This window comes from Phoca vitulina, unplaced genomic scaffold, assembly GCF_004348235.1.
Source record: "Phoca vitulina isolate PV1807 unplaced genomic scaffold, GSC_HSeal_1.0 scaffold16, whole genome shotgun sequence".
NCBI lineage: Eukaryota > Metazoa > Chordata > Mammalia > Carnivora > Phocidae > Phoca > Phoca vitulina.
The window spans coordinates 30,003,737-30,028,632 of record NW_022589719.1 but is presented as its reverse complement, the minus strand read 5'-3'; the positions used below and the strand labels follow the sequence as shown (position 1 = coordinate 30,028,632).

Sequence of the window (24,896 nt, the reverse complement as noted above, 5' to 3'; positions counted from 1 at the left end):
GTTTATCTCTGAAGTCTCTCTCGATGCTGTGTTGTATTTTATTAACTTACGTGTTGAATAAATGGACTCTTGCAGGCTACTTCTCATATGGGTAATTCCACTCAGTCCGCTGTGAGGGATGCAGTTGGGAGGCCACCTGTGGATAAAAAAGCTCAATAGCATCTTGACGAGAGGAGCCAACGAGAACACGACCAGCCCCTCCTGATTTCTGGGTTTCTGCCACGGCCACAGGTCCAGGTCCAGAGGAACGCAGATTTGGGATCACCGGGGAAGAGCTGAAACTCAGCAATAATAAATTCATGGACAGACCTTTCCCGTGGCTTCAAATTCTTAAACATACTTCCATTTCTGTTGGAAGCATTTTTTTCCTTGCTGATATAGATCACGCCTGCGTCTATTTTCTTATTACTCTCTGCTTTGTGCACTTTATGGGGGAGAAAGCTAAAGGAGAAACTGCAAATGTGGTTTTAAATCCTGTATGTGCCACTTAGTGCCTTTTAAGATTGAATCCAGGCTTTTGAGGACATGATAGGGAGGGAATCAAGAATAACCTCATGAAAGATGCTGTTTTGTGGTGAAACCTATCTGTTCTTCTATACCTTACTATTTTAAAATGTTTACAAAACTTGCAAAAGCTTCAGAACAAAAGACTGAAAAGGATGCCATTACACTTTTAAAATCTTATAATGTTAAAGAATCCTGCTTGCCACATAGTGTGGAAAATCCATATCCTGTTTAAATCCACCATACACTGAAATTTATGGTCTTTTACTGACACGCTGACAGTTTTGTTGGAGCATACTCTTATTTTATTTTTGCCTTCATTCCTCTAGCTTCTTTTTAGAAAAGAGGCAAACATGCCTTGAAGAGCCAGAGCGGCTCATAATGAAAGGAGTGAGCTCGATATTGTAAACAAAAAAGCTTGAGTTTAAATGAACCATGTGACCTCTGCTAAGTCACTTGAACTTGTGCCTTGCTCAGATTCACTGTTTGCAGGTTTATATACACATCTGTATTATATATAACGCACGGTTGTCATTTAGAGGTCTTGTTTTCAAGAGTTCTACTGAAGAACAGAACTTTATTAAGGATTAGAGGAAAGACATTACCAAACATTACTGCGTTTAGTTGTCCTGTTTCATGTGGCCTAGCAGTAAATCAGGTCTTTATCCAAAACATTTACTTGCGTTCTCCTAGGCACTGTCTAGTATTTTTAATAATAAAGCTAAAATTGTCAGTTTTGTTTAGCGAATCTTCCTTTCTTTAACCTCACTTGACTAGTCTGGTAGCTTTAAAATAGCTTTGGCTTAGTGAGGACTGGAGTCCCACCCAAATATGGACAGTATCTAGAAGTATCTAAGAAATCTTTTTTATTTACGTTGATTGGGTGGTAAAAAACATTTTCTCTCTGAGTTGCCTTTTCCTTTGATTTATAATATAATGGTGAATTATTGTGGATTTTTAAACTTCATAAAACTTGCCTTTAAGTATTTATAAAAACATTCAGGTATGAGAGCCTTAATTAAGGTAGTTTTTGTTGTGGGAGGGAGATAGGAAGGCTTAGGCGAAACCCAAGTGTAGATTCTATATACGTGAAGAAGTCTGAACGGAAGGCAGAAGAAAGAAGCATGTAATCTCTTTATTAAAGAATTTTCTTTTTACTACATTAACACTTCACCACTGAAGTATTTTTATGAGTCTGAATTAATTCCAAGCATTTTATATTTTTTTCCTGTCTACATACCATCTTGCCCCTAAGTTCTTGCTAGTTTATTCAATTGCCATTAAATTTTAGGAAAATTCCAGCTTGTTCTAAAAACTGTTTATTTGCCTATCAGTGCTGCTTAGTGTTGACTGTTAAATTGAAAGCTTCTCTTTGAAATTTTGGTGCATTTTCAGGTAGCCTCTCATCTTCCTGAAGGTTCATACTTATTCGCTAAAGACCTTGCAGATGTTGAGATACTTGGCTTTTAATGCATTGTAGAGGCACATTTATAGATTCCAGAATAATTGTCTAGAGTGATGCTTTTAATGGTGAGAAAAGGATGTGTCTAAAACTTATTTTAACACTAAAGTATTAGAATTTTTAAAGTAAAACAATATGTGATAATGTATGACTAAGTGAAATCTTAGGATTTAGTTACTGTTCAGATTCACCATTTCTGTTTTGATCTTAAATAATTTGGTTTAATTCCCTGGGGAAGCCTTATTATTTTTGTCTTTATTAATTTATTCTGGCTCTGGGAAGTATTGATAAAGTTTTCTCAGTGAAGATCCTTAATGAGTTTTCTTTGGTCTCTTTTCTCTATTTTTACAGTAAATTGGTGGTTTTATATCACCTTTTTCAATAAAAGATGCATTCTCATTGCTGGCTTTAAATAATCCGGGGAGATTTATAACCAGGTTGAAAAGAATGTCTTGTACGTCTCAACTTCCCTCAGCCTTTAGTTTGTGGGTCAGAGACATTGCTTAGGTGTTCACACTGCAAGTGTTTGCATGGTGTATGTAGATCCACAACTCCTGACCAGCCTTTTCACACAAGCATTTATGGTTTGCACATTTCTAACGGTTATATGGGGCATAGTCCTATTAACGTGCAAAAGGAGGTTTTCAGAATTTCTATGAAAAGTATTCATTTCAGAAAAAAAATTTTTTAAAAATCCAATTAGCTTTTTATAGTAAAAATAATAGAATCAAAATTTCAATTCTTTCTAGATTGGTTTGTAGATACAATGGGGGTGAATGATCATGTATGATGATCAACATCTTCAGAGCCATGCCCTATTTTAGCAATATACCAAGAAGTCTGTTCCGTGGAGGTTTATGTGTTAACACCTTCTTTGTACTTGGTAGAATTGCCTATGAATATTGTTTTGCTTTATCTGCTCTTTCTTTTTTCTCTTAACATGAAGTGAAAGGCTTTAGGCACATAAACAAACAAACTGCCTTGTTACTGGTAGGGTGTTCCCTTAGCAGGTCATAGCCAGTGTTTTACCTACCTTATAAAAGTAGTGTCTTGGGTAGGGTGAGTTCGAATGGGTATTTATGTATTATGGATGAGTTACAGATAAGTAGGTTGACCTAAGCCCAGGCAAAAGTGATAAAAAAACAAAACTAAATAGTTTTATTTTTCCCTAGAGTTTTTTTTCTTTTTAAAAATAATTTATATGGGAAGTCTTCGTAGGCCTTTTTTCCCCCTCATAGAACTATTGAAATGTAATTTAGGATGATTTTAGGATGGCTAGCATCCAAGGTAGCCAGTGTGGGCTACATCTTTCTGGCTTACATTTAGACCTGACAAAATTTTAGTCAAGGAATAGGGCATAATGAAGACAAGCTTCAGTCAGGAAAGTACAAACTATTTGTGTAAGTGATTTTTTAAAATGACAATGACCATTTGCTGCAATAGGATAGTTTTCCTTATGTCCTGTTGTAGTTATGTTTTGGGTAGTCGCTCTCATCTATGTTAGAGTGCCCAAGACGTACTTGGGAGGCTTGTTTAAAACCATTCTGATTCCTGGCTTTATGTTAGGGATTGCCTCAGTGGGTCTGGGTTGTGGCCCTGTAATCACCCCTTCGATAGTATTGCAGGTGGCTCAGAGACCACCTGAGAGAGAGATGCTCCGTGGGATGGGAAGGTGCAATCAGTATTGTTTGGAGCCGAGGGGACGGACAGCTTCTACCCGCGCTCAGAATAGGTGCTCTGCTTCCAGGACTATGACTGAGGGTTCACCGTGTTCCGAGTAATAAGGGCGATGTCTTTCATCTAGAGGATTAGCTAAGCTCGTTAAAGCTGTTTTTCTAAATTAAGGTATCATAGTGCCTTCTCTGAAAAGTGAATGTACAAGTGTCCTATTTACTAACAGGTGTAATTAGGATTAAAAAAAACACACTTTTTGAAAGTAGTTTTTCTTTAAAAAAAAAAAGCAAAATTCAGCACTGTGACTTGAACCCCTCATCTTTCGTGCACAGAAAACCTTAAGCCATAAATAAAAATAATAAAAAGGAAGGAGAAGATAATTTTGAAAATTAGTGACAGAAGTACCCCTATAACAGGAACTTTTCAAAACAGATCTAGGAGCAGAAAGATTTCAAAAGAAAATGTTCTTCCTTGGAGTTTTCATGTGCCAGAACTAAAATTTAAATGTAGTGCTCTTCTGACCAAGGAAAGGTTACATTTGATTGCTGAAGCTTTCTAATTCAGATGGCTAAATGCTGCCATGGACTTAAGCCTTAAAGGGGTTCGTATTAATCCTGAGCATGTACAAGTTTTCTTTTTCTTTTCTTTAAAAAATGATTTGTTGAAAATACTTTCTCCTAGACCCTTGCCTTTGAACGGCTTTAAAATTTAATATACTTTTTAAAAAGTGCAATGGGATGAGATTATGCTATTAGTTTATTAAAAGCATGTTTTCTGTTTCTTAATTGTAAGGTCATTTAATTGAATAAAGATCATAGCACCATGTCAGTGTTTTGTTTCTTTCTCCGTTCTTTAATATGGGAAGGTCTGTGAAATAGATTTGGGCTTGGCAAAGTGAATAGGATATCTAAGGGGAGGGATTAACCCCATGTCAAAGGAGGTAATGGTAATGCGGTTCGTCCTGCAAAACCATACCAAATAGTCTTGCTAGGATAGTGCTGGAGAAGGCCATGGACTTGGACTTAAAATCGAACACAAGTTTTATTTACAGTAACGTGGACTTGTGAGGACCCTTGAACTTGTAGCACTTTCATTTGGTTGCCCCATCTGGTTAAATGGTTCCTCTTTGGGAGTGAGTGAAGCTCTATTGAAAGCTTTCCCTTTCAACTGGTGACCTTGGAGCCAGTGGAGAGGTTGCATTCAACTTCCCAAATACTGGCTAATTGCTAGACGTAGCCCATTTGGCCCTGCAGTAAGATTTCTAGTATGTTTATAGTTTGAAACATATACTTGGTGTGGTCAGTTGCCATCCATCCATCCATCCCTCCCTGTCTCCCTCTCTCTCCCTGATGGTGATCATATGTTCGGTGCCAGGGAAGCTGTTGCACTTGTGCTCATCAGTATAGTTAGGGAAGGTGCAAACTCACAGACTGATAGGATAGGAAGAGTATGGTGAAAACTCGGGACTACCATCAGAGTGGTGATACCCCCAATAGCATAAGCTGGGGAGAAAGACGGGTGGGGAAAGGGCGTGTGTGGATGGGGAGAAGTCAAGCAAACTATGGTTTGTCTTTGGTGCGTTGACATTCTTGCCTTTGATTACCATATATCAGTTTGCAAAGATGAGTTCAACTCTAGCTGAATCAAAGAAAAAATGATGATAACTGGATGTCTAGGAGCAAAACTGACATCAGGCACTGGAAGAACTCAGATGTCAACAGGGCTATTACCTCGAGTACGTGGCAGGTGTATTATCTGCTTTTGCAGATGGATTTCTCCCATGCTGCCGGGGAGGTAAGGCACAGACAGTTCCAGGCTTACATCATACCACTTTAATGTCTCCAGGGGAAAAAGACTTTTTTTTTTTTTTTTAACCCACTGCCTATTTAGAAATGTGTGTGTATATAGAGAAGGCTTCTGATTGGTCTGGCTTGGGTCATATGTTCCTTCAGGGTCAGTTGCAGTAGCCTGGGGGCTGGGGCCTGATAGCTGGACCAAGGTCACATGTGTCTCTAGTCAGGGTAATGTGGTACTGTGATTAGGCAGGTCCACTAGAACCACACAGTCACCAAGTGAAAGACTGCTGGACAAACAAAAACAAATGTCCACCACAGTTCCCAGTGCCCCGGACTGTTGCTCCATTTAACAAACATAGGGGAATGAGAAACCTGGACTATTTCAGGAATGTTCTTTCAAAGAGAAGTATGGTGGTTATGCTGCACATTTATGCAGGGGAAGCTCTTCAGAGCCTCTCAATAGGGATTTGTTCTCTTTAGTAGGACTTGAGGGGTTTCAGAAATGGGATTCAGGAGGAAGTTACACTTCACCTTCCTTTTCTTTCATAAAAACCTGATTTTTCTGGTCAAACGGTCACAATCGGCATATTCACAAAGCCGCACCAAAGTAGCCTGGATAAACGTTAAAAAGCCTGTATTCAGGGGTGCCTGACTGGCTCAGTCAGCAGTGACTCTTGATCTCAGTGTCTTGAGTTCAAGCCCCACATTGGGCACAGAGCCTACTTAAAAAAAAAAAAAAAAAAAAAAAAAAGCAAGCTTGTATTCAGTTTTGACATTGATGGAGTTTTCCCCGGAAGAGTGTTCAGGTTTTGAGAGTTAATGTCAAGCAACAGAAACCCTCAGGGGCGCCTGGGTGGCTCAGTTGGTTAAGCGACTGCCTTCAGCTCAGGTCATGATCCTGGAGTCCCTGGATCGAGTCCCACATCGGGCTCCCTGCTCAGCAAGGAGCCTGCTTCTCCCTCTGACCCTCCCCCCTCTCATGTGCTCTCTCTCTCTCATTCTCTCTGTCTCAAATAAATAAATAAAATCTAAAAAAAAAAAAAACAGAAACCCTCATGTTCACACAAAATGCTCCTAATGGATTCTGCTCCTTTAAATGTGGCTTGCCTGCCCTCTCTCTCCTTCCCCCCTCTCCCCTTCCCCCTTTCCTTCTCTCCCCCTGGCCTTGCTGCTCTCCTACCCCACCCACTCAGAATCCCCACAAGGTCTCATGCTTCAGCATAAGCCTGAGCCATTTTCTCCTGCTTTCTCAGAGACTGCAAAACACTGGATTCTCCTGGAGAATCGTCCTCCTTAGAAGGCAGAAAATGGAGACATTGAAAATAATGACTATTACCCCTCCCCCACCACAAGAAGAACAGGGCTCCGTGACTGTGGTTGCAGAAAAGACCAGAGGCTTTGGAGTCAGCTCTTGGTTTGATCCTGGTATGGCCTCCCACTCGAACAGCGGTGGCGGACTTGGAGGGGGCGGCGCCTAGGGACAGTCTTCTTGGTGGCGGTACCAACATCGTGTGGTATAGCTTCTCGGCCTGGGTTTGTCTTACCGAGCTCCTCTTGAGCGCTGTGTGGAAGGCGAAAATCACTTTCCTGGCATCCTCATCCCTCAGGATGCTTTCTGTTTTGTTTTCCCAGGCACAGCACAGGGGGAAATAAATAAGGGAATCGACATCTGGGCAGTTCTGAAAGCAGAGAGTAAGGAGAAGCAGAAGTCAGTCTGGTGTTCTCAAACCCCAACCCCTCCACCTTGGGTTTGGGCTGCTTTACTAGTCACTTGCTTAATACGAAAAACAATTTGTTGGGTGAGTAGCAATGCCCATAAAGCTCTGGTATGTATTTGCGTTGCCTCTGACTCTCCCGTTGGGAAGCTGGTGAATGACGGGTGATGTGATGAGCACGTGCTTTTCCTTGTGTTAACAGCCAACATGTCCTGATGAGGATTCACCACGTGCCACACATCAGGCTCAGTACTTTATAAGCATCATTTCATTTGTGGCTCTCCCTTTGGGGAATGTGTTTTTACATGTGATCTTATATGTTGTCCAGTATTATCATCACTCCTTTTAAGAGATGAATAGACTGAGGCTCAGAGAGTGAAGGGTGGTGTCCTGGACCCTATAGCCAGCAAGTGAGCAGGCCAGGATGTGGCCCGAGCGTCCCGACTGCAAGGCGTAGGGCTGGCTGGGAGTGGGGAGAAGAGAGATGAACGGGAGCTGGTTCCACTCTTAGGGAGCCACAGTCCAGCCAGAGCCGGGTGCCAGGGAGGGCCTGTGTCTGGTCATTCATTCATGGAATTTGTGCTGTGGACCCGGTTTGGGGGATATCTGATGGCTTAAGACCCAATAGTTAAAAGTGCTTTCTTTGTGCTGGTCCTCTGAAAGCCTTCAGCCGGCTTTCAACTTTAATATAGTTTTAAACTATAAGCCCACTCGGATGGAGGAGGTAAGTCAGTTGATTACAGCCCAGCGTGGTGTGTATACAGATGGAGTCTAATACAAGATGGTCTTCAATATTGGGCGGCCCCAAGCGCGTGTGTGGAATCGGTGAGGAGGGGGTGGCGCCGGAACTGGGTTCACGGCGGGGGAGGGGCCTCTAGGTGGAGGAGGGCGTGGGGAGTGGCGGTGATGGGAGGTCTCCTGGCCCTCTGACCCAGAGGCGGGAGCAGGCTGTCCCTGTCGCCTGGCTGGGAGCTCTGCGAGGCTCTCATTAGTCAGCCGCGCGGGGAGGAGCCGGGTGACCTTATGCTGGCTGGAGCCTCTGCGGCCATTAAACGCGGTCCCTTGGCGGCGCGCTGCCTCCCAAGTTCGAGAGGTGGGTGGAGCGGTCCTTTCCCGAACTTAAGGAAGGGTGAGATGCTCAGGGTGGCTCTCCAGGTCCCGGACGGCCAAGTGGGAGACGGAGAAGTTGGGGGAGGCGGGCGTAAACAAGTCAGGGGGCAGCCCGCCAGCAGCCGCGCCCGCTGGCACCCGCGGGCGGGGAGCGCCACCGGGAGCAGGCGACACTGATCGTCCTTCCCCGGCTGCGCCGCCGCCTCTCAGGTGTCGGGTGAGCCTTCCCTGACCCTTCAAGGGATTCATCAGTTCACGGCCAAGTTCAGGGGCAGGGAGGGGGTAGCGAGGACCTCGAAGAGTGAGCTGGTGGCCCTGGGAAAGGTCAGAGGAGAACCGCGCACCGTCTCCTTGCTAGAAGCCACGGTACCCTGGGGATCGGGGAACGCTGTTCCCTATTAATGACATAATGAATCCCTCCTCCCCCTGCCTCAGGGCTTTACGCAGCAGATACACCGAACTCCAGCCTGAAATTGAGGGTCCACTGGACGAAAAAAGATGCGCGCGTCCATCGTAAGTGTGGGTCGGCGTGGGCCGGGGTGGTGGCTGTGTTTTAGTGGGGACTCATTGTCCTGGAGCCTGAGTTATTACTGGAGAGTGAGGATCCTGGAGGATGTGGGACCACACCTCCTGCAGCCAGTGGGCTTAAGGTGTTGGATGTGGGTTAGCCTGCTCCTGGTCCAGATGTCTCAGTACTTACTCTTGCCTGGGCACCTGTCTGAAATTAACGCCAGGGCAGGCAGGACCTACAGGAGGAGGGAGGCAGCAAGGGGCGACTTGCTCCGGGAAGGCCCTGTCCTGCTTCCCCCAGTCAGACCAGAACATCCCGGACTGGCTCCTGGGCCAGATGTCTGGGGCTGGACCTGCTGCCCCAGCCCCTGCTTGGGTCTGACCTTTTCTCTGGGCTTTTTTGGTTTCAGCTGACTCACCCCATGACCAGCCCTGACAGCAATTTCTAGGCTTTCACTTTTACTTTTTCTAGTCTGTGTTGTGGTTCAGAAATCATAAAGGGGCTTAGCAAATGCTTCCTTTCAACCTAGCAGAACCCTGAGGGATTCAGGGCACCGGCTACTGATGTAGACCCACCTGGGGTTGTGTTCCTACACAGCACTTGGTTGGGGCACAAGCCTGCAGGGTGCTGTTCTGAGCATTTCCTGTCTGAAATCCACTAGGTTCCCCAGAATGAAGATTATAGGACTTAATACATAGGACGTGCTCAGAATAGTGCTTCCCACACATAGTAAGTGCTCAACTGCAATTCATTCTTATTATTATTTCAATCCACAAAAATATGCCACAGGGACTGGCATCAGGGTGGACCTGGCATATATGATGCCTTGAGTGGTCATTTTAAACATCCCTCTCCTTTATCTGACAACACTGTTTTCAATAATAATCATGAAATGGATAGTAATAATATCCAGAAAAGAAACAGTGAAAATTTTATTTTATTGAGGTTTGTATAGGAAATCATGCCAGTGCAAAAGTAAAAAAAAAGAAAAGAAAAGAAAAGAAAAAGAAGGTAAATATTATGGAGAAAAATAGGAAAAAGTAATGGATTGGGAGTTTTTAATTTGGGGCACCTGGCTGGCTCAGTGAGCGGAGCCTGTGACTCTTGATCTCAGGGTTGTGGGTTTGAGCCCCATGTTGTAGAGATTGCTTAAAGATAAAATCTTTTTAAAAAGTTTTTAATTGCATGAATGTAGTTTTGAAAGAAAGCTCACTCTTGCATGTAGGTTGGTCACAGTCACGAATAATAGCAACATGACAGTTTCTGTTTTGGAACTTTTACTTCTGGAAAGTGGTCCGTGACTTTGTCAAGATTGATCTTTGCATATTCATGTTCCGTATTCAGCTGAGCTTGATTTGTCCATCCATCTTTGTTCACAGCTGACTGAAGAGCGCTTTTTATTAATTTTAATTTCAAAAGCTCCTCTACATGAAACCACAGATATACAACTAGGGAAAGTCTTAAACATTAGGAGAGGTTTGTCAGAGATTCATAAAAATCACATTTCAGAATAAATTCCAGAAATTGCAATACTGTGTCTTAAAAAAAAATCAATCTAGTGCCTTTTAAATATCTCCACATGTGAAACATTTTCACTAAAACATCATCACCAGAAAATTAATCATAAGTTTTTAATCTTATTTGGTGAAATTCTCCCAAGTTTTCCTTCTTCTGAAGAAATCAGAGAAAATGGTTGAGTGATAGTGGGCACTGATATTTATTTAATCCATTGCTTTAGAATGAGTCTAGTTCTCAGTGAAAGGGATCCACTTCTCTTTTAGTTTCTTCTGGCACAGGGAGAGCTGACTCTTCTGTCTTCTGTGTTGACACATAGGAAAATGTAGGACCTTGAGAGTCGGCACATGAACCGTGCCCAGTGTGAGCTCGAACCCCTCTGAGCCACTTGGAACTTTCTGTTGGAACAGTAGCTAAGTCTGTGTGTCCGCAGACTATAGAACTGGGTGTTCTCTGATCGAACTTCCATGTAGAAGACAAAGTTTTTTTTTTTTTTAAAGACACAACGAGAGAGGGAACACAAGCAGGGGGAGTGGGAGAGGGAGAAGCAGACTCCCCACTGAGCAGAGAGCCCGATGTGGGGCTCCATCCCAGGACCCTGAGATCATGACCTGAGCTGAAGGCAGACGCTTACCCGACTGAGACATCCAGGCGCCCCAAGGTGTGTTCTTATTGTTTTAAAAATTTCTACAGACAACTTATTCCTATTTGCACCCAAGGAATATAGCTCCCACCTCCCCACTCTTTTGAGTGTGTGGCTGCCTGCCTCTTAGAGCTTGACAAATGTCATTTCTTATTAGAGCAGCTGCATGGACCTCCTTGGGATGGAGAGCCTGCCTGTCTACTGTCCAGCCCGTGTTTCTCTGAGTACTTTATTTTTATTTAAATTCAATTAATTAACATAATGTATTATTAGTTTCAGAGGTAGAGGTCAGTGATTCATCAGTTGCGTATAACACCCAGTGCTCATTACATCGCATGCCCTCCTTAATGCCCATCACCCAGTGACCCCATTCCCACACCCACCTCCCCTCCTGCAACCCTCAGTTTGTTTCCTGAGATTAAGAGTCTCTTATGGTTTGTCTCCCTCTCTGATTTCGTCTTGTTTTATTTTTTCCTCTCTTCCCCTATGATCCTCTATCTTGTTTCTCAAATTCCTCATATCAGTGAGATCATATGATAATTGTCTTTCTCTAATTGACTTATTTAGTTTAGCATAATACCCTCTAGTCCCATCCACGTCGTTGCAAATGGCAAGATTTCATTTTTTTGATGGCTGCATAATATTCCGTTGTATACATATCCCACATCTTTTTATCCATTCATCTGTCGATGGACATCTGGGCTCTTTTCATAGTTTGGCTATTGTGGACATTGCTGCTATAAACATCGGGGTGCAAGAGCCCCTTCGGATCACTACCTTTGTGTCTTTGGGGTAAATACCCAGTAGTGCAATTGCTGGGTCATAGGGTAGCTCTATTTTCAACTTTTTGAGGAACGTCCATACTGTTTTCCAGAGTGGCCGCACCAGCTCGCATTCCTACCAACAGTGTACGAGGGCTCCCCTTTTCTCTGAGTCCTTTAGTCAAGCCTGTGACTCTTCCTGGTCAGTGCCAGAGCTGACCATTCTCTCCTCTCCGTGTTCCAAATTTGCTTAGAACAAGCGGGCCAAATTTGCCTCTGCTTCTCCAGCCCTGCTGTCCTTAAACCTGTGGCTAGCTGCTGGGGAAGTGCATATCCAGAGTGAAACTGAGGCTCCAGAATATCGGTACTGAACTGGGCCCTTGGGTCCTCTAAACAACAGAAATCAGTAAGAGGCCAACCAGAAGCTGCAGGCAAGGCTTTACTGGGCTTTGTGCTCAAGCACAAGGGAGGCGGCAGAAGGAAAGAATTCTCTGACTCCCCGGAGGAGAGGTCAGGGAGGGTTTGTAAAAGAAACGTAGGTGGGGAAAGGGTGCCTTGGAAGCACGTAGTGGAGGATTTATTCACACCTTTGCACTTAAAGGTCATGCTTCTTCCTGTGTCCCATGTCTAATTAGCATGTTAAGTCTCCACCCCCTTGGCCTGATTTTTGAGTATTATAATGAGAAGACAAGTCTGTGAGAGTTCAGCACTGGGATCTGCCCATCTTGGTGCAGACTGGTTTGGTCTGGTCTTGGCCAGTCTTTGTAGTAAACATCCTCCCTTCAGTAAGCGCCTTCCCTCTGAATTCCTGCAAGGTGGGCTCCTCAAGAGGCACAGAGTTTTAGCTTTTTTTTTCTTTCCTTACGAAGGCCCCCAGGGAGTTCTGGATTTCACGGTCAGGGTTGAAGGGACGTGAGTCCAGTTCCTGCTCTGTCTCAATAGGAGGACACTGATGGGCCTACTCTGATCTCTGACTCTGGACTCCCTTGTGACAACTTTGTGAGCCTCTCAGGTCGCCTGATGTTCTGACAGATCTCTGCAGTGCTTGTTAAGGTGCTAAGGGGCAGGGACGAGAGCTCCAGGCCCTGCAGGGAGTCATCCCCATTCCAGAGGGGCCCTGTCAGGGCTGGGCTTCCTGGAGGCTGCAAACCTCCGGTGAGAACACTACCACGTGCCAGGCTGGTTGCTGGGTGTGGCTGGTGGGCTGGGCATGGAGCCTGATCACTGTTCCCATGGGCTCAGCTCAACAATTATAGTCCCCCGAGAAAACCGGGCCGTCGCCCGTGGAAGCGGCAGCAACACTGTTTGCTGGAGTGTCCTCTTGAAGGATCAGTAGGACTTTGCCAGTGAATAGCCAAGGGCATTTCTGGCCTAGAGAAGCATGATGTAGAGGCAAAGCTCACCTTGCAGGTTGTTACCGGAAGTCAGTACCTGCATGCGAACTCCTGGGTATAGTGGAAAGAATTTGGCCCTTGGATTCAGGAAGACCTACAGTGGAATCCTGGCCCGGCTTCTTGGGGAGCTCTGAGAACTTGGGCAAGTTACTTCCCATCTCTGCGCTGTTTCCTGACTTGTAAAAAATAGGGCAGCTGTGAAGAATTCCAGATAACTCGTGTGTGCGAGGTGCCCGGTGGCGGCGGTGGCCGTGGTGGTTTCCAGATGAGTTAGGAGGCAGTCCTGATTCATGTGGAGTGAGGCTGGACTCATACATCGCACCGGCCTCGGGCCTGGAGGTCAAGAACCTGGGAGGCCCCATAAGTTTTGCCTCCTTTTTCTAGGCTGCTCATGACCTTTGGGGCCACAGGGGCTGGACCTGGAACCCGTTGGAGCTGCCCCTGTTCCTCTCCCAGCAACTGGCAAGGGAAGAGGCGATACATCAGCCCAGTCCCTCCTCTACCTTCTCTCTGGGGCTGAGGCTGGGGGATGTGGGCAGTCAGGCCTCCGGTCATGCTTCCTGCATGCACCCAGCCCGGGGCACAGGGTCTCAACCCTCTCCCAGGTACTTGGTTTTACAGCTTTTGCCCCATGATCGCATTTATTCCTCACATAGACTCTGCTGCATGGGTCTGCATGGCCCCATTGTACCAGAGAAGCTCAGAGAGGTTCAGGGACTCCTGAAGGTCACACAGCGGTAGAGCAGAGAGGGGCAGAATCTTGGGTGGACATGGGCTCTGCTTCTGAAAACGCAGCCTTGGATAGACAGGATTGATGCCCAGCCCCTCACAGGTTTCTTCTCTTCCTCGAACCTTGGTACCGAAGTCCCAGCTCTTTGCTGGAGAGTCCCCTCTTGGCATCCACACTGGACCTTGTAATTTTCCAGGAGTTTCCCCAGAGCATCAGGAATGAAGGGGCTGAGATTGGAATTTCCACACTCCCCACAACATGTGATTTTGGGAACAAGGAGAACCTGCTCTCAGGCTGGGTTTCCCAATCTCCACGGCATCTCCAGCTGGTCCTGGAACTGAGAACTTTCCAAATCAAACATACCGAAAACATACCCAAGGAGAGGGGCAGCAAAAACTGCCGTGTACAGAAGTCTTCCTTTGTGCCAGGCGGTATTTGCTGAGTGTTTTGTAGGTATTAACCTATTTGATCCTCAGGACAACCCCATGAGTTATTCCATTTTACAGCTGGGGAAACCGAGGCTGGGAGAAGTTGGGTAACTTGTCCAAGGCTGTCCAGTTAGGAAGTAGCAGAGCCCAAATTTGAACCCACGCTGTCTGGCTCTGGAGCCCCAAAGCTGTAGTCAGTAGGCTTTTTAATGAAAACGAAAGCCATCTGGATTTAGACATGCTCATGAGTCATGCTCAGTAGCCTACTTCCTGTGTTTTTTTGTACACCTGAAATATTTCATTCAAAAAAAACAAAATTGCGGGGCGCCTGGGTGGCTCAGTCGTTAAGCGTCTGCCTTCGGCTCAGGTCAGGTCAGGATCCCAGGGTCCTGGGATCGAGCCCTGCATCGGGCTCCCTGCTCCGCGGGAAGCCTGCTTCTCCCTCTCCCACTCCCCCTGCTTGTGTTCCCTCTCTTGCTGTGTCTCTCTCTGTCAAACAAACAAACAAACAAACAAAAAACCAAAATTGCAAAGCTCTGACCGATGAGGCTAAATGGGGCCAGATGTGTGTGAGTTGGAGCACTTCCGTAGTGGCCTTGAATTAAAGAAAAAGATTCTTTTTTAAAACATCTATTTTATTTATTTTTTTTAAGTAGGCTCCCCTCCCAACATGGGGCTCAAACTCACGACCCCAGAGTTGCACATTCCACTGACTGAGCCAGCCAGGCGCCCCGAGAAACACATTCCTTTTGTTTTGTTTCACCGCTTGGGTTGAAAATTCTTCTGCAAGTGCTGTCGCTGTGCTCTCTGGTCCTGTCCAGCGCCCACAGCTGAGGGTCTCAAACTGGATCGGAGCTGCAGGGGTGAATGTGGATGACTATGCAGGGGCTGCAGACGGAGTTGTCTGCTGGAGGGCTCGGCTGTCTCCTTTCTCCCTGCAGTGGGGGAAGAGGCTGGGGCTCCAGCTGCCCCGTTGCCACTTTCAGGCTGACTCTGGGTAAGCGACCTCATCTCCCTTAGCCTCAGTTTCCCCACCTGCAAAATGAGGTATGTCTGCTCATCTCAGCCTGACGTTCAGGGTCACGGCTCTCTCCCCTCAGACACCCTCTCCCCTGGTTCTCACTCCAGGCTGCACGGTAGAACCACCTGGAAGCTTTTAAAAAAATGCCCCCACGGGCACCGAGAGATCCCCTCACAGCTGTGCTTCTGCTTCAGTCTGCCCCGCACCCCTGCTTCCCTGTCTCCATCATCCCCCTTAAGGCCACTCCCTCCTCACCACCTTCTCTAATTGCCGGAGGATGTGAGGGTTAAGAGTATAGGATTCGGATTTGAATTCTTTTTTTTTTTTTTTTTAAAGAAAAATTTTTTTTTTTTTTAAAGATTTTATTTATTTGCGAGAGAGAGAATGAGAGACAGAGAGCATGAGAGGGAGGAGGGTCAGAGGGAGAAGCAGACTCCCCACTGAGCAGGGAGCCCGATGTGGGACTCGATCCCGGGACTCCAGGATCATGACCTGAGCCGAAGGCAGTCGCTTAACCAACTGAGCCACCCAGGCGCCCTCGGATTTGAATTCTACCTATAGCGCATACATGGTCCCTCTCGCCTTTCAGGACTTCAACAAAAATCTCAGGTGCTGCCTTTTCTAGTATCATCTGCGGCTCCTCTCCCCCTCCTCCCTTACGCCCATTCAGCCGGACTTTGGTGTCCAACTCTGATAGGAGCTGCACTCATAAAGGCCACCATGACCCTCACCCTAGAGCGCACTCCTGACCTCCAGAGGCCCGTATTCAGCTGCCTCCCTGGCCTCTCCACTTGGCTCCGCGGAGCCCGGTTAACCCCAGCGCCCCAAGCAGGGGCACCTGCTCCTCCCTAGCCTGCTCTGTCCGCAGCCTGCTCATCCTGCCTCCCACTTGCTCTGGCCAGAAACCCTGGGGTGATCTTTGACTCCACTTTCCTTCACGCCCCACCTCATTCCATCAGCAAATCCTGTTGGTTTGACCTTCATAGAAATCCAGAACCCGTTACTTGTCATCCCCACTGCCCCGTCTCGTCTGAGCCATCCACACCACTCTCCATCCTGCATTCAACACCTCTCCTCCTTCACCCCCTCCACTCCAGCCACACTGGCCTCCGGGCTGCTCCTCAAACACCTCCCACCTGGGGCCATTGCTCAGGCTGTTCCCTCTGCCTGGATGTTCCAGATCTCTGCAGGGCCCACTGTCTGCCTTCCCTGACCCCTCATTTAATATTGCAGTCTCTGCCCCCACCCCGTCCCCTCCAGCTCCTTTAACACTGCTCTACATTTTCTTTCTTTTTTGTTTTTATTTGGTATCTCTTCCAATGTTCTGGATGATTTACTTATTTACTGAGGCTTCAAATAAACTAAAAAAAATTTCTGTCTCTCTCCCTGGTACTGAGCAAAAGCTCATGAAGGCAGGGATCTTTACTTTGATCATGGACACAGCGCAGGTGCCCAGGTTGGTGCCTGGCATCTAGCTCTGTGAGCATCTGTTGGGTGAAGGAGCAAGTGAATGAGTCCCCTGACCCTCCCAGGCAGAGGTGGGCATGCCCAAGGTGAAGGGATTCTCAAGGGGTGGCCGCTTACACCACTGCCCTAGGGCGGGGCAGAGTATTTGTTAAAAGTGCACGGTGATTCTGCAAGCACGCCAGCAAGCCCCTCTCCTCTAATTTGTGCGCAGGCTCGTGTCCGAGAACCACAGCTGGGGATGAAGGCTGCAGGCTCGGGGTCAGGAACCCAGTGGGTTCTAGAGCAGAGTTAGAGCACATCGCACACCATTATTGCCTTTGTCATTGTCCCCACTCCCTCTGCTTTTCCCAGAACGCCGGTCATTTGAGTTTAAAAGAAGAGTTTAAAGATACTTGGCAGGTGGAATGAGTAGATGGGCATATTTGTGATAAAGCAAATGCAGTAACGTAAGAGTAGCATCTAAGTGGTTGGGTATATAGATATTCACTAAACAACGCCTTCAGTTTTGAACGCTTGAGACTTTAAATTGTATGTTTGAAAATGTTTCTTTTTTTTTTTTTTTTTATTTTAAAGATTTTATTTATTTATTTGAGAGAGAGAATGAGATAGAGAGAGCATGAGAGGGGGGAGGGTCAGAGGGAGAAGCAGACTCCCCGCTGAACAGGGAGCCCGATGCGGGACTCGATCCCGGGACTCCAGGATCATGACCTGAGCCGAAGGCAGTCGCTTAACCAACTGAGCCACCCAGGCGCCCCGAAAATGTTTCTTAATACAATGTCGGGAAGCATGCTATGGACTTAAAAACACTCATTGCAGGAAAGCTGGAAAATACAGATAAAGAGAAGGAAGCAAAATAATTCCAGTAACCATCCCAGCACCCAGAGGGATTCTCTGTGAAGATGTTGGTGTATATCTTTCTAGTCTTTTTGTCGTGTGTATTTATTTTGTTACAGAGTAGTAATGGTGTAGATTACCCCAAATTGAACACACTGATGTTTGTCAGGTTTTGTGTTGTGTGTGTGTGTGATTCTAAAATGAATATACGTATATTTAAACATTTTGGAGGGCACCTGGGTGGCTCAGTTGGTTAAGCTACTGCCTTCGGCTCAGGTCATGATCGTGGAGTCCTGAGATCGAGTCCCGCATCAGACTCCCTGCTCAGCGGGGAGTCTGCTTCTCTCTCTGCTGCTCCCCCTGCTTGTGTGTGTGTGCTCTCTCGCTCTCTGACAAATAAATAAAATCTTTAAAAAAAAATAAACATTTTGGAAAACTAGAAAAGAATTAAAAAGAAAATTAATACCCCAGATGTCACTGACTGGTAATAAACAGTTTACATTTTGGTGTATTTCCACAACTTTTCTTTACGTGCTTTCTTTTTTAAACAAAGTTTAAAAAATATACTATTTTGTATAAAGCTTTTTCATTAACCATTATGTAATGGGCATTTATTATCATTAAGTATTCTTTTAAAATAAAACTTTAAAACATAACATATAGTATCCTAGTATATAAATATGGCAAGAATAAAATCTTTTTATGTAGGATTTTTAGGTATCTGATGTTTTGCCATTGGATGTCACTTTTTGATGGACAACTTTTGTGGGCATTTCAGATTATTTCCTTAAGAGCTGGTCTATAAATGGAAATTGGGTCAAAGAGTATGATTATTTTTAAGGTTAGTGAGACAGATTGCCAAATTGCCTTTCAGAAAAGTTATACTGATTTTTATTTGCATCAGCAATGAATGATGGTATGTGTTTATCTTTTCTTATATTTAATATTGGTATTTTAATTTCCCCCCAAAACCAGTTTTTAATTTGCATTTACTTGATTACTAGTGAGGTAGAATATGTTTACTTATATTAGTGGTCATATATATTTCTTCTTTTTAAATTACTTATCATGCCCTTTGTCTACTTTTTTCTATTTTGGTATTTACATCTTTTTTATTGGTTCATAAAAATTCTTTATATATTAAAGATATTAACTGTTTTTCTGTCATTTTCTTCCAGTTGATCATGGTAGTTTGTGGTGTTTTATTTTGTTTTTTTCCAATGCATAGAATGTCTGGCTCATTTGGCTGTAAGTAACAAGCAACCCACTTAAGCTAGCTCAAGTAAAGAAATTTTAGTTTTAGTTTTAGTTTTAGTTTAAGGACATGTGGAGGTTCATAGGATGAGACCTGCTTGCCTTCTTCGGGTCCAGCTGGCTGAGGTGGGAGGCGTGGTCACAGGGTATGAAATATGGTAGGCAACTGGGACTGCGGGCAATCATTTTCCCTTAAAAGGGAGCATGAACATAACAGGCAATGATAGAAACTTCTAATAATAAGACCTTTAACATTTTTTAAATTGTAAAACCTTTTACCCTTTTCCTTTGTGGCTTTTATCCTTTGAGTGTCTTTATTCTAAGATCTGATATATATGTATCTATATTATTTTAAAATTTATTTATGGTTTTAGTCAACAAAACAAAGAGGCAACCCACAGAATGGGAGAAGATATTTGCTAATGACACTACAGACAAAGGGATGATATCCAAGATCTATAAAGAACTTCTCAAACTCAACACCCAAAAAACAAATAATCAAGTCAAAAAATGGGCAGAAGACATGAACAGACACTTCTCTGAAGAAGACATACAAATGGCTAACAGACACATGAAAAAATGTTCATCATCATTAGCCAACAGGGAAATTCAAATCAAAACCACACTGAGATACCACCTTCACCAGTTAGAATGGCAAAAATTGACAAGGCAAGAAACAACAAATGTTGGAGAGGTTGTGGAGAAAGGGGAACCCTCTTACACTGTTGGTGGGAATGCAAGTTGGTACAGCCACTTTGGAAAACAGTGTGGAGTTTCCTCAGAAAATTAAAAATAGAGCTACCCTATGACCCAGCAATTACACTACTGGGTATTTACCTCAAAGACACAGATGTAGTGAAAAGAAGGGCCATATGCTCCCCAATGTCCATAGCAGCAATGTCCGCAATAGCCAAACTGTGGAAAGAACCGAGATGCCCTTCAACAGACGAATGGATAAAGAAGATGTGGTCCATATATACAACGGAATATTACTCAGCCATCAGAAAGGATGAATACCCAACTTTTACATCAACATGGATGGGACTGGAGGAGATTATGCTAAGTGAAATAAGTCAAGCAGAGAAAGTTAATTATCAAATGGTTTCACTTATTTGTGGAACATAAGGAATAGCATGGAGGACATTAGGAGAAGGAAGGGAAAAATGAAGGGGGGGAAACCGGAGGGGGAGACGAACCATGAGAGACGATGGACTCTGAGAAACAAACTGAGGGTTTCAGAGGGGAGGGGGGTGGGTGATGGGTTAGCCTGGTGATGGGTATTAAGGGGGGCACGTACTGCATGGAGCACTGGGTGTTACACACAAACAATGAATCATGGAACAGTACATCAAAAACTAATGATGTACTGTATGGTGACATAACATAATAAAAAAAAAGAAAATAAATAAAATTTATTTATGGTTTTTTATATGTATATATAAATGTTACTGATTTTTAAGCATCATTAACATGGTCATATTTACAGGTTCCAGGTGGGAGATGGTTTCAAGAGGTTTTGGTGACAGATAATATACACCTTTTCCAATTAAAAAACTTCAAGCTCAGGGCGCCTTGGTGGCTTAGTCGGTAAAGCAACCTGCTCTTGGTTTCGGCTCAGGTCATGATCTCAGGATCCTGAGATTGAGCCCCGTGTCGGGCTCTGCGCTCAGCGAGGAGTCTGCTTGAGATTCTCTCTCTCTCTCTCTCCCTCTGCCCCTCTCCCCCACCCCCATGCTCTCTCTCACTCTCACTTTAAAATAAATCCTTAAAAGTATTTTTAAAAAATAAACAAGATAAAAAACTTCAAGCTCATCAACACAAGGGACTTTTTTTCTCCATCTAAAAAGCTTAAAAATTTTTATTATAGAAGTAACTCATATTAGTAAAAAAAAGAAATAAGATAAAATGTAAGAGTCTGAATCCCAAACCCCCACTGTATATAATATACAACAATTTGGTGTATTTTCCTCAGATCATACATAGTGCATAGTACATTTTGCTTATAAATGTAGAAAAAATGTATTTTATTTTAATTTTTTAAAATGTATTTTAAGCAAAAATGGGATAATAATGTTTTTCAACGTGCTTTTTCCAACCAGTTCCGCGTCTGCTCACATAAATCCACCTTGTTTTCTCTAACGGCTCTATGAATGTATGTACATATGGGTGCAGGATAATTTATTTAATCGGTTCTTATAAATGGTTATTTAGGTTGTTTTTCCGATAATTTTGGAGGCCAGAAATTGTTCCTCAGTTTGCTTGCTAAGGAAAATGGTTGTTATGCAGTTCTTTGTAACCCTGCTTTTGTGGAAAGGATAAAGGCCTTTTGTTCTGAAATCCCATGGGCACAGAGTCTCAGCTTTGCCATTGTTAGCGCCTGCATTCCAAGTTGCCCAAGTTGCGTAGTTGAGGCCTGGTTACTGTGCGGGCTGGGGATCCCCTGAGCCCTGCCCTGGAGAGGGAACTCTCCTCCTGGAGCCTCCTGCTGGCCCCCTTCTTCCTAGAGGAAGAACCACCTGGCAGTGAATCCCTGGGACTGTGGATCAAGCTGAGTAACGGAGGCATCACAGTCCATCCTTTTATAGCAGGACCTGGCAAGCTTTTTCTGTAAAGGGCCAGACAGCGGAAGATTTTAGGGTTTGCAGGTCACACGGTCTCCATTACAACTCCTCAACTCACCTGCTGTAGAGAGAAAGCAGCCCAGGACAAGATGTAAATGAATGGGGTGTGGCCGTGTGCCAATAAAGCTTTGTGGACGCTGAAGTTTGAATTTCATAAAATTTCATGTGTCACAGATCATCCTTCCTCTTTTGACTTCCCCCAACCATTTTCAAAATGTAAAAAACCATTCTTAGCTTGCATACAAAAATAAGCAGAGGCACCAATTTGGCTCCTGGGCTGCAGTTCTCATACTTCTAATTTTATAACCTGGTTCCTTGAGTTCTTCACTTTGATTCAGTTGAGTTGGCTCACGTGTATCATTAAGTTATTGTTTCTCTAGTTGGATTTTATGATAGAGGGTGACGTCATTCATATTCTCAGTTCATGACACCCTGTCCTCACTGGTCCCTACAAGACCCCCTCTCTTGCGGGTTTTCGGTTTTGTTTTGTTTTTTTTTTTTTTGGTCCCTTTGTATCATCATGCCTTCCTCCATCTTCCCAGGGGCCAGCACCGTGATGTGTTTAATGTGTGTTCTTTAGTCCATATGCTTCTGTTCTTGTTCTTGTTGGTTTTTTTAAAATGATGTTTTCAGGTATGGTTCTTATAAGATGTGTATCATTGGTTTGTGCGTGTGTATCTTTAATTGATATAAATGGTGTTGCATTGCAGAGCTCATTCTCATTTTTCAACTTAGCTCCGTCTCTAAAAGATTATCGCTGTTGCTATGTGAAAATCGAGTCCTTGCACTAGTTAGAAACTCGTGGGCGGGGCTCCCCAGATGAGTCTACCACCTTTCACTTCATTTTTTTTTTTTAAGATTTTATTTATTCATTTGAGAGAGAGAGAGAAAGACAGAGAGCACGAGCAGTGGGGGAGAAGCAGCAGGAGGGGCAGAGACAGACTCCCTGCTGAGCTGGAAGCCAAACGTTGGCTGGATCCCAGGACCTGGAGATCATGACCTGAGCTGAAGGCAGAGGCTTAACCATCTGAGCCACCCAGGCGCCCCTTTTCATTTCATTTTAAAAAAGTGTCCTTGAGTGGTATTATCTTTTGAACTTGTGCATATTTGGAAATAGGTACCTTTGCCCTTACAAGGGGCAGGCAATTTGATTGTGTATTTTAAAAATCAAAACTTTTTTCCTTTCTGGAACTAGAGGGTATTATGCTAAGTGAAATAAGTCAATCAGAGAAAGACATGTATCATATGATCTCACTGATATGAGGAATTCTTTTTTTTTTTTTTTTTAAGATTTTATTTATTTGACAGAGAGAGAGAGGGAACACAAGGAGGGGGAGTGGGAGAGGGAGAAGCAGACTCCCCACTGAGCAGGGAGCCCAATGCAGGGCTCGATCCCAAGACCCTGGAAGGCAGCTATGCTCACCACTATACCACCAACGCAAGACCCTGGGATCATGACCTGAGCCGAAGGCAGACGCTTAATGGTTGAGCCACCCAGGTGCCCCAATATGAGGAATTCTTAATCTCAGGAAACAAACTGAGGGTTGCTGCAGTGGTGGGGGGTGGGAGGGATGGGGTGGCTGGGTGATAGACATTGGGGAGGGTATGTGCTATGGTGAGCACTGTGAATTGTGTAAGACTGATGAATCACAGACCTTTACCCCTGAAACAAATAATACATTATATGTTAAAAAAAAAAAAAAAAAAAAAAAGAAGATAGTAGGAAGGGAAAAATGAAGGGGGGGAAATCGGAGGGGGAGACGAACCATGAGAGACTGTGGACTCTGAGAAACGAACTGAGGTTTCTAGAGGGGAGGGGGTGAGGGGAAGGGTTAGCCTGGTGATGGGTACTAAAGAGGGCATGTACTGCATGGAGCACTGGGTGTTACACGCAAACAGTAAATCCTGGATCACTACATCAAAAAAAAAAAGTTAAAAAAAACCTTTTCCTTTCAAACTATAGATAGCCATTAAAATAAAAAAATTTTTAGGGGCGCCTGGGTGGCTCAGTCGTTAAGCGTCTGCCTTGGGCTCAGGTCGTGATCCCAGGGTCCTGGGATCGAGTCCCACATCGGACTCCCTGCTCAGCGGGGAGCCAGCTTCTCCCTCTCCCGCTGCTTGTGCTCTCTCTCTCTCGCTTTCAAATATCTTTAAAGATTTTATTTATTTGAGAGCGAGAGAGAGAGTGAGAGAGAGAGAGAGAGCGCATGAGCAGTGGGGGGAGAGGCAGAGAGAGAGAGAGAAGCAGGCTCCTCGCCGAGCAGGGAGTCTCACGGCAGCGGCAGGGCAGATCCCAAGACCCTGAGATTACGACCCGACTTTAAGGCAGACGCTTAACCAACTGAGCCACCCAGGTGCCCCAAAATTAAAAAAAATTTAAGGGCCGCCTGGGTGGCTCAGTCGTTAAGCGTCTGCCTTCGGCTCAGGTCATGATCCCAGGGTCCTGGGATCGAGCCCCGCATGGGGCTCCCTGCTCGGCGGGAAGCCTGCTTCTCCCTCTCCCACTCCCCCACTTGTGTTCCTGCTCTCACTAACTCTCTCTCTTTGTCAAATAAATAAATAAAATCTTAAAAAAAAAAAATTTAAATACATTTAAAAAATGTTGTGTTTAAAAAAACTGAGGTCTAAAATTCCGTTTAGTGTTCTTTTTTAAAACATAATTTAATTTTTTAAAAAGTTTATATTTGTTTTACCAATCTCTACACCCAGCATGGGGCTTGAACTCACGACCCTGAAATCAAGAGTTGCTCACTCCACCGACTGAGCCAGCCAGGCACCCCGTTAATGTTTGTTCCTATGAGTTTTCATCAACACATACAATTGTATAACTGTCACCACCGTCAGACACAGAACAGTAGGGAAAGTTTAGTTGCCCCCCAGTTCCCTCCTGCCCCTTTGTTGTCAGCCCCTCTCCTCACTCCCAGCCCCTGGCAATCACTGATCACTTTCTGTCCTACAGTGATGCCTTTTCTGGGATGGGACATAAATGGGTTACTACAATTGCGTTACTTTTTGGGTATGACTTCTACTCAGTACCATGCATTTGCTGCTTCATTATCTTGTGATGTTTATGGTGATAAGGTTTGAATTTCTTTGTAGATATTTTTGCCATTTTTTTCAGGCATCTTTCTTTTTTTTTAATTTAATTTTTTTAAACTTTTTTTTTTTTAAGATTTTATTTATATGACAGAGAGAGACACAGCAAGAGAGGGAACAGAAGCAGGGGGAGTGGGAGAGGGAGAAGCAGGCTTCCCGCGGAGCGGGGAGCCCGATGTGGGGCTCGATCCCAGGACCCTGGGACCATGACCTGAGCCGAAGGCAGACGCTTAGCGACTGAGCCACCCAGGTGCCCCTTCAGGCATCTTTCTATGTGTAGGCCACCTTTCCTTGGTATTGGTCTGGAACACAGTGAGCTCCTTGGGTCCGTGTACCCACTGACTGCTCATTACTTGACAT

At 44.7% G+C, this 24,896-nt stretch overlaps 2 protein-coding genes across 8 annotated transcripts in view; both read left to right on the top strand.

Annotated features, from left to right (window-relative positions):
* The window catches only part of ATL3 (atlastin GTPase 3), a 63,922-nt gene extending 59,459 nt beyond the window's left edge, over positions 1 to 4,463 (top strand). For all 5 annotated transcript variants that reach the window (XM_032414334.1, XM_032414332.1, XM_032414331.1 and 2 more), the window contains one exon: positions 76 to 4,463. In XM_032414334.1, the coding sequence (XP_032270225.1) occupies positions 76 to 159 (84 nt within the window). In that variant the 3' untranslated portion in view covers positions 160 to 4,463. The remainder of the gene's footprint in view (positions 1 to 75) is intronic.
* Positions 4,464 to 8,054: 3,591 nt separating this feature from the next.
* PLAAT3 (phospholipase A and acyltransferase 3) overlaps positions 8,055 to 24,896 on the top strand; it is a 34,437-nt gene continuing 17,595 nt past the window's right edge. The window contains exons 1-2 of one of the 3 annotated variants that reach the window (XM_032414466.1): positions 8,055 to 8,280; positions 8,697 to 8,774. In XM_032414466.1, coding sequence (XP_032270357.1) covers positions 8,760 to 8,774 — 15 coding nt within the window. In that variant the 5' untranslated portion in view covers positions 8,055 to 8,280; positions 8,697 to 8,759. The other 2 variants (XM_032414465.1, XM_032414467.1) reach the window with 2 other exon arrangements.